The 19,172-nt window shown below is 35.7% G+C and overlaps 1 protein-coding gene across 5 annotated transcripts in view; it reads right to left on the bottom strand.

Moving 5' to 3' along the window:
- Positions 1-19,172, bottom strand: part of MICU1 (mitochondrial calcium uptake 1) — a 177,194-nt gene that overhangs the window by 34,599 nt on the left and 123,423 nt on the right. For all 5 annotated transcript variants that reach the window (XM_006915530.3, XM_025049349.1, XM_025049351.1 and 2 more), the window contains one exon: positions 651-788. In XM_006915530.3, the coding sequence (XP_006915592.1) occupies positions 651-788 (138 nt within the window). The remainder of the gene's footprint in view (positions 1-650; positions 789-19,172) is intronic.

The raw sequence follows: 19,172 nt of genomic DNA, 5'->3' as shown, positions 1-19,172 counted from the left end.
TTTAAGCCACTTAGTCTGTGGTATTTTGTGACAGCCACGCAAGCAGACTAACGTACTGCCTGAGAGTTTTTAACATACGCTATTTCCTTCTTTCTAGAGCCTCCTCTCCCCTCTTCCTCCTTTTCTTCCTCTCTTCTCTTTCTTTACATTCTTACTTCTCACTCCAATATGCCCTCCAACCAACCGCTCTAATAAAACCGCTCTAATAAAAGTTCTCCCAAAGGCAACCAATATTACCATTTTTCCAAAACCAGTGGATGTTTATCATCTTATTTTACTGGGCCCTCTCTGTCACATGTGACAGTGCAGACAGACCCCTTAGTTCTTGAATCCTCTACTTCCCTGGCTTTGATTTCACTACTTTTTCTAGGTATTTCCCTAAACATTTCTTTAAGATTTTCTTTCTGAGCTGCTTAAATGTTAGTGTTCCACTGGATTTCATCTTTGGCCCACAGCTCTTTTCTATATTTTACACTCCATGGGTAATCTCGATCATTCTCCTGGTTTTAACTCTAATAATGTGCTGATGATTACCAAATCTACCTCAGTCCTCTAAAGTAGATTTAAATATCCAACTGCCTTCTTTGGTTCATCACACCATATGTTCCCATGGTTCGTTTTTTTTCCTTCCTCTATGCAAAGATACCTACCTTCCCTTCTTTGAAGTGCTTCTTGAGCTGCTTCTGCATGGCGGTCAACTTCTTGGACTGTACCCCACTGTAGGCCAGCAGCATGCCACCAAACTGCCTCTCAGTAATTCTCCCATCCACAGGGTCATGGCGTTCAAACTGAAAGGGAAACACAGAGTGTTCCTGAGGTGAAATGAGAAGTATTTTGACATGGAATGTGGAATGATCAATTGTGTTGGATGGCAGAAAATAGCTGATGGCCAGGACTGTATTTTTGAACTACAATTCTCACTAAGATTTGAAAAAACTTATCAAAAACAGAAGATTTGAGTTCTTCAGATCTGCCACTAAATATTTATGTCTTGAGGAAAGTCACCCAACTACTCTGGGCCTCAATTTCCTCATGGATAAGACAGAGCAGCTATAACATCTCGTACACGTTACAGATCAAGAGCATCCTTGTGGGTATAAAAACAATGTTAAAACTCCATTCAAATTCAAGAATAATATTATTGATAATAAGTGCTCTTTGGACCATCCATATCTGTGCATCTCAAAGAAGACTTAAAAGTTAATTAACATAAATTTGATCAATTATATGTATTATTATACACTTAGACCTTTAAGGATTTCAAGTTTTCCCCCAAATGGTAATCAAACGCTAGCACATCAACAAAGCTTGAAATGAAATGTACAGAGTATGGGTAGGACACTTTAATTAGACATGCTTACTTACCACAAAGACACTGGAAAAAAAAATCATTAAATATATATTTAAATATGCAGATGGAAGGTTAAATATAAAGGATTTCTAGCTAATCTAAGTAATATCAGAAAATGAAGGTTTTAATTTAAAAATGAAAACCAGAACATTATCTCCATGTCAGCTGCAGTGTTAATGATACTTACAAATGCATAAATAGTAAAATGGCTAAAGATGGGCCCAGAAACTAATTAGAAAGCAAAATGATTTGAAGATGGTAATATTTCCCCATGGTCTGATTAGAAAGTAACAGTTACCAGGAAACTCTCAGATTTCTGTATGGTGGGACATAATCCTGTTCTCATAAGAGTACGTATACATAGACATAAGATGTTGCTAAGTAAGGTCAGGTCAACAAACACTTCTTGAGTGTCTACTAGTTGTCTGCACTGTGTTACATCTAGTGGGGTACAGGAAAGAATATGATTCAGTTTCTGTCCTTAGGGTCTTCATCTAGTAGAAAGCTAAAACTTTGAGACACAAAATAAGGAAGTATGTAGTCAAGAGTGAAATTCTCTTTCAATTCTCATTTCCTCAGTTAGCTGGGTCAGTTGATATACACCTTGTTTCCTCACTGGTGAGACTGTGTAAGTGAGCAAGACACAAGAACTATATTTTACTGAGCATGTACTCTGGGCCAGGTACTTCACCATATATTCTTTCATTTAATCACTATAACAACCCTATGGAATAAACACGATCAGCTTCATTTTGCAGATGAGAAAACTGAGGCAACATGTGGGAGAGCTGGGATTCAAACTCAGCTCTGTCTGGATCCAAAGACTATATCTCAATATCAGTGTTTTGTCCTTCTAAGCAGTGGTACATATTCATGCTATTGGAAAAAACTATGTTGTTTTAGAAAAACTTATACAGCCATGGGATTTAGTCATATTTAAAGTGAGAAGCAAAATCATTTCCAAAGAAATCAACACCATCAATATAACTGAAAGCCTCTTTTTTAACTCAGCCACTTAATATTTCATCTTTGTCATACCATCACTTCTATGGAGCTGATTAATTTCTGACAACACCAAAAGTTTTCAGGATTCAATTTAAGTTTGATTTGTGATTCAATTTACCATCTTGTAACAAAATGGAGGGCTAGTAAAATTTTTGCAAATGGGCATACTTTCCGCAAGTTTTAAATCAGATTTTTGTGAAATGTGGTACCTGGGCGAGAGCTGGAGATGCATAGTTTGTCTACAGCTTCTTTAGGGCAAGTGAAACAGACCTGTGGTTCTGCTCTCCAGTTTAGGCTTTAACAATCTAGGGAGCTCATTTTACCCTTATCTGGGAGATGTCACAGCTGCAGAGAAATCCCACATATTTGAATTAGATGAGTTTTAAGCATTATTCCACAAGATAGATTTAAGGTTGAAATGTTTCTTGTTCATAATGTTGGCAGCAGCAGCAGTTCGCTCAAGACTTATGAAAGATGTGTATTCCTCTGTTCGCTATACGAGCATAAAATCTCATCACTGTTACACTTCAAAAACGGTAAAGACAATTTCCAGTGGAGATCTCCAAGAAACAATGCCAATACTCAAGTTAGCATTTTTACTAATGTGCTTTGAAAACTCAGATTTCTCTGTTTCTATTATTATTATTGCTATTATTTTGATGTGGTTCGAAACTGAAAAGGCTTAAAAACTATAAAATTCAGCTCAAAGTTTACTAGCTCCTCTGTAATTTGATTTTGGGCAGCAGCTCTCCTTTTAGGTTTTTAGGCTCTTTTGAGGCAAGACTACCTTATTTCTGAGGTCTTAAACATGGCAAGAGGAGGCGAGGGAGAGTTGTTTTTCTTTACACAAAAAACTGCAAATGAAAAATGATTTGAACTAATGTTTTATTCGTTCGACATTTATTAACTTAAGACCTACTGTGCTAAGGCTGGAGAGCTTCAAGGAGAGTTTCTCAAAGACTTTCATTAGGATTAAATTTTCAAAGGCAATAGCTAGACATCATGTGGCTCTAGGGATGAAGTGTGTACCTTTTTTTTTTTTTTTAAGTGTGTATCTTAAGCCTATGCAGTCCTGTGGGTATATCCCTGAAGCATCACATGCATGTAATTTACAAGGACATGAAAGGGTCTTTGGGGAAAACCATAGGTTATTACAAAATGATCAATGTAGAAAGCTTCTAATTGTATATTCGGAAGCAATTCAAATGATGGCTTGTATTTTACTTAGCCAAACAGTGATAAAGCCTCTTTATGTTCCACATCAATGACAATTAAGAAATTTCATTCTATCTGATACTATTGCACAGAAACTGTGCATTCTAGTATATCACTAACCATATGCATTGCTTTTCTGTGCCTAACAGAGCTAAACAGCCTAGGATTTTTTCTTCTGCAGCCCTGCCACTTTCTCAAATGGACACAAGCTGTTGTCTCTCTGTCGTTTCCCAGGCGGCTGCAGAGTAGGCAAAGGAGGACAGAGAAGAGGAGCCAAAAAACTGTCTGCAAGGTTTTTCCTGGCTTTCTGTCCATATTGTGCCTCTCGTTCCCACCCCCGCCCCTTGTTGAGAGAAGAAATAGCCTTTTGGAAGGACAGATGGTCTACATATATCTAGATGAAATGATTTAAGGAAGATGGGAAGTCAGGAAGAGAAGGAAACATGAATTATGAACAAAGGTTAAAATAAGACTAGAAAATAGTAAAAGGAAAAAGGAACCAGTATTCAAGTAGGTCTTGATTTATTAAAGATTTCTGAAGTTAATATATTTCAACAAATGTAAACTTCAATCTTATTCTCTTTCATAAAACTATCTTTCAGGAGATGTCTTTCCCTCAGAGTAAATCCTGCCCTTATACAAACATTTCAGAATGAGAATTTTCTTGATAGGCTTTTTCTAGTTTCTGAACTGTGTAATTCAAGTAATGCAGAGTAATCTCAAGCCACTGCACTGAACACATCTATATTTTTCAATTTGACACTGTGGCTTTTGAGAGCTTAACCTTGCCACTGCTGCTCAGGAGTCCATGCTAGGAGTCTCAGAAAAACTGTCTGTTATGTTCCTCAAAAGGAAAAATGATTACAGGCAAAGTTCTCTACTGTAAACCAATCCAGTGAGCATGACATACACATGATAGTTTGAATATGAATCTCTGTCTTCAACTGGCAGGGGACATTAGAGACTCAGGTCAGATTGCCTGGAGCCTGAATTTTCGTTGTGTATCTTCAATATAAGATGTACCTTCACTGTCAACACTAATATAGGTGTCTTTTGGCTAACTGGTGAGGTAAGGAAGAAGGCCCACAATTTGGAATTGAGACAACATGGTTCAGTGCCCTCAGTAAGGGCCAAAACAATCCATTAGAGTCTGGGATCATAGGATTATAGATTACCAAACTAAGATGCTAGACTTTTCTACTTCAAATATAAGGATACTTTCCACTTAAAAACTGTTTTTAAGAAAGTTCAGGCTGGTGATCTTCTCAAGTGACTAAATGACATGAGTACCAATCATATAATTAGACCAGGGAAAGGTTAACTTTCCAGTCTGATAGTCAAAACCAGGAATATGACAAGACTGATGCATGAAATTATTAAAGAATAAAAATCAGGGTATATTTAACTGAGGGCGTCAGGGAAAAACATTTTAGATCTGGAACAAAGTTTTCAAGGTTTAATGAGTTTTGATTTTATTCCACGGATGGTAACACATTAAAGTGACTAATAATATGGGCTTTAGAATCAGCAAAGCTTGGGTCTGAATTCTGCCTTGAACCTGTATTTGCTGCAGTGACTTTAGGCAAGTGGCTTACTCCCTCTAAGGCTTCAAAATCTTCCCACCAAGAAAATGAATATTTACAACTTCAAAGTATTGTAAGAATTAAGAGATAATATATGCAAAGAAATCAGGACCAGTCAAGATGGCAGAGAAGGTAGAGGCTGTACATGCCTCTTCTTGTGACCACTCCAAAATTGTAACAAAACTACCGAGCAACCAGCATGCAGTCGCCTGAGGTCTGGCTGACTACGAATAGGGACAAAAATAACAGGTCACCTCAAACTAGTAGGAGGGGCAGAGACACAAAATGGCCTGGTCCCACAACCCTGTGTGACTCTGAGCTTCAGCACTGAGGCAGCTGCTTGAGGGGTGCCAGGGACAGATGAGGAGGCACTGAATTGTTGGGCTTCAGGGCAAGGGCTGGAGGGGTGGTTTTCTCCAAGACAAAAGTGTTGGCAGTACCCATCATTCGTTTTATGAGCTCTCCCCGCTCTCAGCCTGTGGACTCAGGTGCCACCCTATCTGAGTTGCCTTCACCTATGTTATCCAGGTGAAGGTGACTCCCAAGTGATTCCCTGAGACTTCACCTCTCCCAACTTAGGCATTCGCCCAAGCTGCTTCCAGTGGTTTATTCCATACTAATAGCCTGTCCTGAAAGCAGCAACATCTGGCCTCGACATGCCCTGTACCTCTTGCTGAGCAGCCCTAAGCCCCACACTAGTGGCAGCTGGCCCTGGTTTCTGGCTTGGCCATCGAGGCACCTATAAGCCCAATACACGTGGCAGCCATCTGTGGACTGCTTCGGTGACTCTTATCAGGTGGTTCCTGAGGTGCACAGGCTGCAATGGAACTTGGCGTGCAGCTGTACCCCTCCCAGGACTGTGCCACTGGGCTACATAGCACACCTACTATATAAAGCCACTCTACTAAGACTGGGAGACTTAGAAGCCCTGCCTAATACATAGAAAACAGACACAGAGAGGCAGCCAAAACGGGGAGACAAAGAAGCACGTCCCACATGAAAGAAGAGAATAAAGCTCCAGACAAAGAATTCAACAAAATGGAGATAAGCAATCTACCAGATGCAGAGTTCAAAACGCTGGTATAAGGATGCTCAAGGAATTTAGGGGAAGAGTAGATGAACTCAGTAAGATTTTAACAGAGAGAAAGAAAACATAAAAATGGAGATGAAAAACGTAATAGGGAGTTAGCCAGAAATGAAGAATACAATATCCAAGATGAAGAGTAACTTAGAGGGAATCAGCAGAGTGGTTAAAGTGATCAAATCAGCAGAGTGGTTAAAGGATCAAATCAGTGACATAGAGGATGGGGTAGAGGATACCCAATCAGAACAGCAACAGGAAAAATGAATCTAAAAAAATGAAGATAGTTTAAAGAGTCTCTGGGACAATATCAAGCATAACAACATTTGTATCATAGAGGTACCAGAAGGAGGAGAGAGCAAGGAACTGAAAACTTTCCTAACTTGGTGAAGGAAATAGATACACAACCCCAGGAAGTTCAGAGAGTCCTAAACAAATGAACCCAAAGAAACCCACATCAAGACACATCATAATTAAAATGCCAAAGGTTAAATACAGAGAGAATCTTAAAAGCAACAAGAGAAAAGCAATTAGTTACATATAAGGGAGCCCCAATAAGACTGTCAGCTGATTTCTTAACAGAAACTTTGCAGGTCAGAAGGACTTGGCACAAAACATTCAAAGTGTTGAAAACCTACAACCAAGATTACTCTACCCAATGAAGCTACTATTTAGCATCGAAAGACAGATAAAGAGCTTCTCAGACAAGAATAAGCTAAAGGAGTTCATCCCTACCAAGCCAGTATAACAGGAAATGTTGGAGGTTTAAAAATAAGAAAAAAAAAATATCAAAATCTGAATAAAGAATGGCAATAACTACATATCTATCAACAAGTACTTCAAGTGAAAAAAGAATTAAATGCTCCAATCAAAAGATAGGGTGGCTGAATGAATAAGAAAACAAGACCCTTACACAAGCTGCCTACAAGAGACTCACTTCAGATTAAAAGACACACACAGACTAAAAGTAAGGGGATGGAAAAATATATTTCATGATGGATCTAGAAGGTATTATGTTGAGTGGAATAAGTCAGATAGAAAAAGACAAATGCCATATGATTTCGCATACATGTGGAATCTAAACAAAAACAAACAACAAAAAACCCCAGAAACTCATAGATATAGAGACAATTTTGAGAGTTACCAGATGGGAGGAAGGTTGTGGGCACTGGTGAAAAAGGGGGAAGAAATTAAGAAGTACAAACTGGGAGTGGGGGGTAAATGGCATAGAATGATAGAGGCTTTGTTCATCTCTCTGGCAACCAAATGAAAGTTGTGATGGAAACAAGAAGCAAACAGCAAAGAAAATTGCCTGAGATCTAGAAGAACAAGCCATAGAACTAGGCAGAAATCTAAGAAATCACCCTGCAATGGCGGAAGGTAGGACAGGGCGAGGATGCAAGGCTTTCTGGTCCTGAGCGGCTGAGTGGAATGGCGGCTGCAGCTGCGACAGTGACAGCTGCAGACGCCTCTTAAAGGGACTGTGCCCGCGAGCGAACTTTCATGGTGACGGATCTGTTCATTCTGAGCACCAGTGCCAATTCGGCTGCGTGCAGGAGGCAGAAGGGACTTACAGAAAGACAACGAGTTGTCTGAGTTAGGGCCTAAGTGAGACTCTCCCTGTACAGAAGTGTCAGTGGTATCCATTATTCCCTGTTGAGCCTTCAACAAATGTTGAACAGCTATTTGAAGAAATGATGGAAAACTTCCCTAACCTGGTGAAGGAAATAAACATACAACCCCAGGAAGCTCAAAGAATCCCAAAAAACAGGAATCCAAAGAGGCCCACACCAAGACACATTATAATTAAAATGCCAAAGGTTAAATACAAAGAGAGAATATTAAAAATAGCAAGAGAAAGACAGTTACCTACAAGCGAGCACCCATAGGACTGGCAGCTGATTTCTCAAGAGAAATTATTCAGGACAGAGGTCTTGGGACTAAATATTTGATGTGATGAAGATCCAGGACCTACAACCAAGAATACTTTAGCCAGCAAAGCTATCATTTGGAGTCGAGGATAAAGAGCTTCCAAGACAAAAATAAGCTAAAAGAATTTATCAACATTAAGCCAGTATTACAGGAAATGTTAGAGACACTTCTTTAAGAAAAAAAAAACATGTATCAAAAACAGGAATAAAGAATGGTAACCACTACATTCCTATCAATAAGTACCTCAAATGGAAAAGAATTAAATGCTCCAACTAAAAGACAGAGTGGATGATTAGATAAGAAAACAAGACCCTTACATGTTGACTACAACAGACTCACTTCAGATTAAAAGACACACACAGACTAAAAGGGAGGAGATGGAAAAAGATATTGCCTTGATGGACCTAGAAAGTAAGCCAGACAGAGAAAGATAAATACCATATGATTTCACTTATATGCGGAACCTAGGGAACAGAAAAGAACAAACCAATCAAAAACAGACTCAAACAGTGGACAATTTGGTGATGGATAGAGTGGAGGTGGGGTTGAGAGAATGGGGTAAAGGGTTAAAGAAGTACAATTTAGTAGTTGATGGATGGTCATGGGGACAGGGAGCATGGCATAGGGAATGCAGTTAGCATTAATATGTTGGCTAGGTGGAGGGCCAGAGGAGGGAGGAAGCAATTGGGGGATCGTTTTATGAACTATATAGATGTCTAACCAATGTACTGTATACTCGAAACTAATTAAAATAAATTAAAAAAAAAAGAAGTACAAATTGGTAGTTTCCAAAAAGTCATAGAGATATAAAAGTATAGCATAAGGAATATAGTCAATAATATTGTAATAACTATGTAAGGTGTCAGAGGATTGCTAGATTTATTGGAGTGATCACTTTGTGAGTTATACAGATGTCTAACCATTATGTTGTACACCTGAAACTAATATATTATTGTATGCCGACTGTAACTGAAAAACAAAAAAAATATAAAAAAAAAGAAACGGGCACAGTTTGGTGCACAGTTAGCATTCAACAAATGTAGCAATTAATATTTTTATCACCATGATATCATTTCCCAGGAAGCTCAAAGCCTCAATGGATTATTCTGTTCTTAGTGAGTTTTAACTAAGTTCGGTTACTATTTCTCTCTTTTCGTCATTGCTTTTGCCCAGTCTTTCCTTACAGAATAGCATTTCACATTTTTTAAGGCTTTCTTAACTCCTTTCTTGAACAAAGCAGGATATAAAAATGATGTTGGACATCTAGATTGTTTCAATTTTGAGTTATAATAAATACTACCACTGGGATAAACTTTTTCAGTACTTACCTTTCATTGTTATTTTTGGATTGATCTCTAAGAATAAAATTATGAAATAAAATCTATAGGCTCTAAAAAATGTTATTGTTAAATATTTAATATAAAAAACATCATGAACCTACCACTTATCATGAGAGGAAGCATTAGCTCAATGCTTGAAGCTCATAGCCCCCTGCATTCCCAGGAAGTAACCATAATTTAGATTTCTTTTCTATTGCTTGTCTGTCTGTCTGTCTGTCTGCCTGCCTGCCTGCCTGCCTGTCTGTCTGTCTGTCTGTCTGTCTGTCTATCTATCTATCTATCTATCTATCTATCTATCTATCTATCTATCTATCATCTATCTATCTATCAGTTTAAAACACGTTTATGTCTCTAAGGAAAATGGTTCATTTCTGCTTGCTTTTGAACTTTATAAAATGGTATTGTATTGGATATATTCTGCAATTTACTTTTTACAATTGATATTATATATCTAGGATTTATCCATGTTGATACATTCAAACATAATTTCTTTCATTTTTACTGTCAGATTTCTATTGTTTGAAAATATCACTATTCATTTATCAGTTCTCCTATAAATGTATATCTGAGTTACTGTCAACTTTTTGCTATTATGAACAATGCTGTTATAAACATTCTCATGTCAGTGTCCTGGTGAAACAGGAACAAGAGTTCCAAGTCTAGGACATATATTTAGAAGTGGAACTGCTGGCTTATTGAGGTAATATCCAAATATTTTCTAAAAGAATCACACTAATAATTTTATCAGTTACGTATTGCTTCACATTTTCCTATTGCTTTGCAACTTCACTAGTACTTGGTATTTTTTGCCGTTTACTCATCTTTTTTTTTCACATCACATTTATTTATTTTTGTTTCCAGTTCACCCATCTTTTAATTTTAAGTTTGTTTCAGGTATTGAAGTTTTAAATCTTTATTGTAGTGAAATACATAGATCTTTTTCTTTGCAAATTATTTCACTGGTTTATCTAGCAACTCTTTCCTTGCTGGAGAAGGGGCTAATGAAATACTGACTTATAATTTTTTTCATTTTAAAAAGAGGAAATATTACTTAAAATATTAACACATATTCCTTAGTACCAATCAATGAAAATGATTAAATCCTCAGAACAAAAGAATAGATCATCAGCTAAGTTTGTTTTAAAAAGTCCTGCAATCTGCTAAATTTTTAACTAGTCTGAATGTTTGGGAATTTAAACTAAAATGGGGTTGCTTAAGTCTAATTTAACCAGATATTCCTTTTATTGAGAGAATACTCTCAAGTAAATTCGGTCTAGTTAACTTCTTTTTGTTTAAAGGTATATAATAGACTTAGGAATGGTAAAGAAAAGCAAGGGGCGAAAAAAGAGTTCAGTTCCAAAGAAGGCCTAAAAGGGCTATTATACTTACTTGGACAAATTCCATAGGTTGTTAAAGAATAATCAATCCATACTCTATCATTCATAATAGCAAAACATTATATAGCACTTATTAAGTGCCAGATCCTGTTCTAAGTGCTTTTCATACATTAACTCACATAGCAATTTTAAATTACACAAAATTTGTGTGGTCATTTTTCCCTAAGACCTTGATCAATAAGAACAAGTCTTAAATTGTGGTGAAATTAACTGCAATTTAATATTCCAATCGATCTCTGAAGTTAATGTTTCCACATGGATTGCTATATAGGGTTAGTCTCAAGTTATTTTTTCCTTTAAGATATCTCTTTCAGAAAGCATTAGATATTATCATATCCAACTTCTGCTTTCAATAACCATTTTATTCTGAATTACAGCAACATGAAAAAATCTTTGCCTTTGTCTTACATTATATATTTCTTTGAAATTTGAGGCCCAACATTATTCAGAGTTCAAGGACATTCTTCTTTTCATATAAGATCAAAAGAGTTTTGGAAACAGAAAGACTTTTAGAAAAAAATACAAAAGCTCCAGTTTTAGGACTTGACATCTTATGACCGCTATCCAAGGTTTGATGTGCTTATTTTTCCTAAAGCTGTGGAAAATTGTGGAAGGTAGCAGCTAGTGTGAAACCTGTTAAAAAATGATAATTAAGATATACAATTTACTTTGGGCTTGGTGTAAATTCATAATTGATTGCTTCCTCATCATAGTGAGGGACTACATAAAGAAAAATAAAAGTCTCAGGGTGGTTTAATATCTGAAAATCAATTAATGTAATATACCATATCAATAGAATAAGTTAAAATCTGCATGATTAAAAAAGAAAAAGTAAAAAATTAAAAACTAACTCAAATACTTTTTAACAGCAATCTTAGGGAGAGAGGAAAAAATTTCTTCTGTTACCATTTCCATATGATAATATGGGTAATTTCTCCCATTACCATAATGAGAGAAAACTTTCTAAGTCAATACACAGAAATCACTGGCTAATGATCAGAATATCAAAACCTGCTTAATAGAGACTAGGAGGGTATACATTTTTAGTGGGCTCCAGCATAATGCAAATTAGCTATCACTTCATTAAAATATGGAATATAAACTCCCCTAAGCTGTGCTGATCATGTGCCTAATGTTTTTTCCTAACACTAAAATATAAACTTAAAGGCCTTGCTACATACAGCAAGTGAAATCCAATCAATTTTAGACATTCTGTATTCCAAAGGAGCCGTTCATCAACTGTGACAGGTCTTGGAATACTTTGTGGTTCTAGAGAAAAGACTTGTTTTATGCTAAGCATTGGGTTTTTTTTCCCTGGCTGGGACATTGTCTCCTTTATCTATCTGTAGAAATCCTGGACTTCCTTGAACTTTTACTTCTCTTCATGGGCCCTACTTATTATTCTAAAACACATTCAACTTTCCTGAATCTTCTGAGCTCTTATAGTAGGTAAAATCTAGACCTCATTGGAGAGTATGCTTTACATTATATTATTTTTTATTTCAGAGTGCCTATCCTTCTCATAACATTATACAGGCATATCTCATTTTATTGCACCTTGCTTTATTATACTTCACAGATGTTGCGTTTTTTCCAAATTGAAAACAAGATCAGCAAAAAGATGAGGACTTGCTTTATTGTGGGACTCCACTGTGGTGGTCTGAAACTGAACTCTCAGTACCTCCCAGGTATGCCTGTACACTTTTTGAAGGAGGAGTCTATGTCTTGCCTTGTATTATTTTTACTGTGTCATACCCAGGGCTAGGCCACACAGCATGTGCTTAATAAATACTTATGGTTGACTGATTAAATCTCTACCTCATTTATGAGTCTCACTTACCAATTCCATATTTATCATCTGGTAGGAGCATAAGACACATTTCATTTGTGTATCTTAAGCAGCCTATGCTCTTGAATACCTAAAAAGAGACTGTGCCTCTTTAAAGTTGGTAATTATTCCCAGGGGAAAAAGAATTCTGAGGTTGCCCCTAGAATTTCATGGACATGATTAGTTGTGAACTCTGCTATAAAGCTCCATTTGCTCCTTTACGTGAGTCCAGTTATACATACAATTTCTCAATAATATTCAGCTCACATATAACAAATTAAAATAAATAATAAAACAAGTAAGATACAGCCACTATGGAAAACAGTACGGAGGTTCTTCAAAAAATTAAGAATAGAATTACCATATGACTTAGGAATTCCTCTTCTGAGTGTCTACCCAAAAAACTTGAAAACATTTATCCATAAGGTATATGCACTCCTATGTTCACTTTAGCATTATTTATGGTGGTCAAGACATGGAAACAACCAGAGTCCTTCAATAGATGACTGGATAAAGAAGATGTGGTACATAAATACAATGCAATACCACTCAGTCATAAGAAAAGATGAAATATTGCCACCTGCAACAAGATGGATGGATCTTGAGATTATCATGCTAAGCAAAATAAGTCAGATAGAAAAAAACTGAGAACCATATGACTTCACTCATATGTGGAATATAAAGCTGAAAGCAACAAATGAATAAGGCAAACAAAAGCTCATAGACACAGATAATAGCTCAGTGGTTACCAGAGGGTAAAGGGGTTAGGGGGAGGTAGAAAAGGATAAAAAGGGTCAAAAATATGGTGATGGAAAGAGATCTGACTTTGGGTGGTGAACTCACAATGCAATATACAGGTGATGTCTTATAGAATTGTACACTTGAAACCTACATAATTTTATTAACCAATGTTACCTCAATATATTTAACTAAAAAACACAATAACTTTGTTTCATTCTATATTTCTTACATACTATTGCAAGATTTATTCCAAAAATTAAGTTGTGAAAATGACCAATTTTTAAATTTTTTCCTTACCACATTTTTTCCTCTGTGTATATTTTGCTTATTATAATCAACATTTAAAAAATTTTAAACAAGTGTGGGACAAAATATAAACAATACATTCTCTGTATGATTCTGCATCCACTTCTAATAAACACTTGATTTTGTACATTAAAAAAAAAAATAACAGGTAGGTAAATCAACAAGCACACAGGAAAAAGCAGGTCAGATAGGCAATGCCAGACTCTGTAGGCTAATTTGTAGAGTCTGAAACTATGCAGGAATAATAAGTTAGGTGAAAATGGCAGCGTTTAAGTGAAACCACAAAAACTTATGAATAAAGTTCCCCTTTTTCTGTCACTTGATATTAGAAAACTACTATATCAAAAATTTTCATAAAGTTGAAGCCAGGGTAGGTGTCCAAAAAACATTATAGTCATATTTAGCCCATTAGGAAAATGAGAACATTTTGATCAAAACACAGAGAGACCTACTCATTTATATTAGAATTATGAGTTATAGAATCTATATTCAGCTGAAGATATTTGTAGAGACTTTTGTTTAGTTTTTACTCACTAAATTTCTAGCCTCTGAAAAATACTTTATGCAGCACTTCATGTTCTCTTTAAGGAATAGGATATTCTTCCTGCATATATATCAAAAATTTTGATTATTTGGGGTATATAAATGAAGCCAGTATATTACAGTGGCAAGAATATAGGATTTGTAGTCACAATGACTTGGGGTTTTTTAATATGCAATTTTAAAATTTATTTCGAGTATACAGTACATTGGTTAGACATCTATATAGTTCATAAAATGATCTCCTCAATTGCTCCCTCCTTCCTCTGACCCTCCACCTAGCCAACGTATTAATGCTAACTGCATTCTCTATGCCATGCTCCCCCATCCCCATGACCATCCATCAGCTACTAATTTGTACTTCTTTAGCCTTTCACCCCATTCTCCCAGGCCCCGAAATACCCCTCCCCTCTGTCCGACATCAAATTGTCCACTATATTTGTGAGTTTTTGATTAGTTTGTTCTCTTGATTCCTTAGATTCCGCATATAAGTGAAATCATATAGTGTTTAACATTTCCATGCCTTGATTCCCTCATCTGTAAAATGGGTATAATAACTGTACTTTCCTCTTGAGATTACTGTGAAAGTTAAGTTAGATGATACATGTAAAATGATTAGCTTCATCTTTTCCAAGATGTATTTACTTATTTGTATTTTTTATATTTTAATACTCTGAAATCATTATGCTTCTTACAAATGCTGTTGGCTAGGCAGCAGCTGTGATATTGTTGTCACTGCCTGTACAAACGCACTAAAGCTTGCAGAATGGGTGTCAGTGGCTTAGAAGAAAATCCTAGATAACAGTGGAGTATTCTTTTAAGAAATGTTGCATTACCAATGTTCTTGGTAGCTCAAAGGACAATACCGTGTGGAAACACACAGACATTCATGGTTCTGAGTTGAAAAGAAATTCAGACAAGTTGGACCCGGAATGAGAAGAAATTTTAGATCAATTTATTTTGCTTATAATTTCCCTTTATGTATGTACAAGAATGACATACAATAAAAACCTAAACCTAAAAGAATATTTGAATAGGTATTAACTAAGTATTTTTAGTGTAAAGAAAGCATTTTTGTCATGGTTTACTTCACAGCATTTTTTTCTTTCTAGTGGTACATAAAATAATGGTGTATCTTACCAATGCTGTGTTTTAGACTCAATGCAATATGATAGTACAATGCCTAGCACATACTAAGACCTCAGTTAATGTTAGTAGCTATTAATAATAGTATTATTATTAACAGTAAACATTAGCTACAAATAATAATAGTTTTGAGGTCACACTTGCTTCTGTTATCTTCAGCTCTGTTAAAGAATAACAAACTTTCTGTCTTCCGCAAAGACAGAAAAAAAAAATTGAGAAAGAAATACTACAACTAAGTAATTCTCTTAACTCTCTCTTTGCTACTCTTCACATGAACATTTTGCATAAGAAGAGAAGGAAAAGAAGCAAGAGTGGAACTATGCTTGGGGCATGGAAAGTTGAATTATAAACTATTCCTGTATAACTGGATTTAGGCAAAAATTTATGGAAATATGAGCTGTAAGAAAAAATTATAAGCCCTGCAGGTACTCCATATTGGACACAAACAAATGAGCTAAGGGATGATGTATAAAATACTTCCTATTCATTTTTTTTATTTGAATCTTATAACTATCTTTGACATAGGTGTAATAGCTATTGCCTCCATTTATATAAGAGGAAATGGAGATTTGAAGGATTAATGGGACAAGGCAAGATCTGCAACAGTCTGGAGGGTTTTAAAATCTCTTGACATGGATGTGTATTCCTGACATGTTTGCAGCCATGATAAAATTGCATAATATTGTTTCTATAAATGAATGATTTAACAAGCCTATTTCTAGAGGCTGACCTTAAGATCATGTAAGTATATTCCTAATAAACATGAAAAACAGAAAATGTAGTTAGGTAATTATAAGTTACATTGCTAGTTTGTACTCAGGAGAGAAGATAGCATCATTAAACATAGTTATTGCTTGATGTTTTCTATGTGAACAATGTCACAGATACAAGATATGAAAAAGTCAATTGTGGCTCAGTTAGAAAAAAAGCTGTGCTCAAGGACTCTATCATGACAACTCTCTGTGCCCCACAAAAGCTAGATAGTTTAACTGAGAGAAACATAGGTCTGTTATACTAGAACAATAGAACAGTTAAGGTTATATCTAGTTTTACCCAAATGATCTGACCTAAATATTAAGTTGCATATTCTCAAATTTCTACTTTATTTAGAAAACACTAAAAAACATACTTTGAGAGCACTATCTGTAAAATTAGTATCACATTCTATTCATTGGTCTCCAGATCTCAAATCTGTTTATCTCTCTTGACATGATTGACCCCTTTTTGATTGGCTTAGCCTTATTACTCATTTTATTTCTGACCAGTCAGAGAGCCATTGCACAGGCAAAGAGCTCATGTTAATTAGATATTATGGAACTGGTTAATTTTTTTCAATATAGTAAAAATTATGTTGGAAACTGCCTGTTTTTTAGAACAGAAAATGGCGAGCTAGAGAGTGAAATATAATATACAGAAATTAGAATTCAGGTTAAGCTGACAAGAACAAGATAAATGTAGGAAAGACTAGGAGACTAAAGTTTAGAAATACACAGTTCACTGAAGCTTTAATGTAGACAGTGGGAAGAAATGATTAGTCCAAATACAGGCAGGTGAAAGGCAAAGTTATCTAATGGGCAAGACCACATCAGTATAATTCTTCTTTCATTAAAAAAGGAAAAGAAAACAAGTTTTCCCATTGAGAACAGGAAAATAGAGGAAAGTCATTAAGTTCTTTTATGATGACAATGATGAAAAATAAGACAGAAAGAAAATGTGCTATTTCTATTGTATTCTAGGTTAACAATAAGTTCAGCTGTCCCAGCTTGCCGATTAGATGTCGAGTGAGGTTATGTGTTAAAACCCTTAGCAGTGTTTTTTTTGTTTGTTTTTTTAAAGTCACCAAGCTAATTAAGATTGTTTTTCTTAAGTGTCGGTTTTTCATTTTGTTTTTTAAAGCAAACTTAAGAGACATAGAAGATATTTTTCAATTATGCAGTAGCCACTCAGTTTTTAAGACAGAGCCAGGTATTTTAAATATTTAAAGTTATCTAGCAACATGGATTTGACATACACTAATTATAGCCTACAGCATTCATTTACTAAAATCACATAACTTTCTCTTTTGAGCCCTCTGGCAGATGGATGTGGTAACTACTGAAAAACCTGAGTGGGAAGGTGAGTCTTTTTGGATGACCTCTATAAAGCAGGTTTAGAAGGGACTGGAAGGCTATATGACTCATTATGCCAGTTTGAAATTAATTATGATCACTAGGCAGAGGAGGCTCCTGGGCACAGTTGACAAAGTATTTATAAAATCTGATTAGCTTTGGTAAGCTAATGATTGCATGTTCAAATAAATGGACTTAGTACACTCACAGATTAACCAACTCCACAATTTATTATTTTTCTTTGGCAGAAATTGAATGCAAAACCACATTAACATCACATTTGAGGTTATTCATACTCACAAGTGAGGAAAACCAATGAGATTGTTCCCACTGCTTTCATAACCCTGAGAGCATAATGATATATATTAAAAGTAAACTATAAAACTTAATTCAAATCCACAGTTCTAATTCTACTACAATATCCTTTAAGAAAAGCTGTGGAGATATTATACCAGGAGAGTTTTAATTAACTTTTGCTGGTGGAGAAGAGAGAAAGCCCTCATGGGCTCTCTGAAGCCAGACTATAACAAAATCAGTAAGCCAACCAATACAATTTCCAGAACATTAGAAAAATCCCGCATTACTTTAAGTGCAAATATAAGAACAAGAGTCCATCATTTTTAACATGATACACATTTACTTAAGAAATGTTAGGAATTCTCTGAAAAGTCTAGTTTAATTTAAGCTGATAGGGGAATTCATAATGGATAGCAGAATTTGTTTCTATTTCTTTAATTAATATCACAGATGGCTAAGATAAGAGTTTACACCTAAGTAGATAATTGAAAACTATTTATGATGATAACCAAACAGTAGCTACTTTCTGCTTAAAAGTTCAAAGTTCGTCAGACCAAAGAAATCAAGATTCTCAAATACCCAGAAGGTATCACTAAGTGATACATTATCCAAGCATTTTTACATGTATCATATTCTATGTATCTCGAGAGTAAAATCCTCAAAATCTTGAGCAAAAAAGTAATCTGTTAGGTTTTTATCACACTATCATTGTATCACAGTGGGAATTTCCCAAGTTGATTACAAAATATCAGGAAAAAACCTACAAAATACTCTCATAATGGATACTGAATTTCTAAGTGACCTTAACAGACATGTCCCTTAAATTGAGGGAACAAGTTACAAGCATGGAAATGAAAATATGCCATATTGTTTTGCCTGTAAATGACATTTGTTTAAAATGTTCAGTACTTTTGCCACTAATGGGAAAAACAAATCATGATGTAAAGCATAAAAGGGACTAATCTCCACCCCTTGAAAACAGTAAACTGAATCCTAGAGATTTAGAGGCCTCTTCACCAGTTCAAAAGCTGCATAGTAGGGCACATTTCTCTAGAGAAGGAAGGACTGGGATAAGAATATAGCAAGCCATTTGCATCGTTTGGATCACAAGGACATGCAGCTGGATGTCAAGCAGAGAGAAACTTTTGACATACAGTGCTTGCATACTATTAGGAAGCAAGTATCTTCTGGGAAGGAAGAGAAAAGCTGCAACTCACTAGTCACTAGATTCGAAGCTAATAAAACATGTGGGGGAGGCCTGTGGTGACTCTAAGCAGTGCTGGGTGGTAGAGAAAGGCAATG

The sequence above is a fragment of the Pteropus alecto genome, unplaced genomic scaffold, assembly GCF_000325575.1.
Source record: "Pteropus alecto unplaced genomic scaffold, ASM32557v1 scaffold155, whole genome shotgun sequence".
NCBI lineage: Eukaryota > Metazoa > Chordata > Mammalia > Chiroptera > Pteropodidae > Pteropus > Pteropus alecto.
Note: the sequence above shows the minus strand (reverse complement) of the source record. Positions and strands in the feature narration are given on the sequence as shown.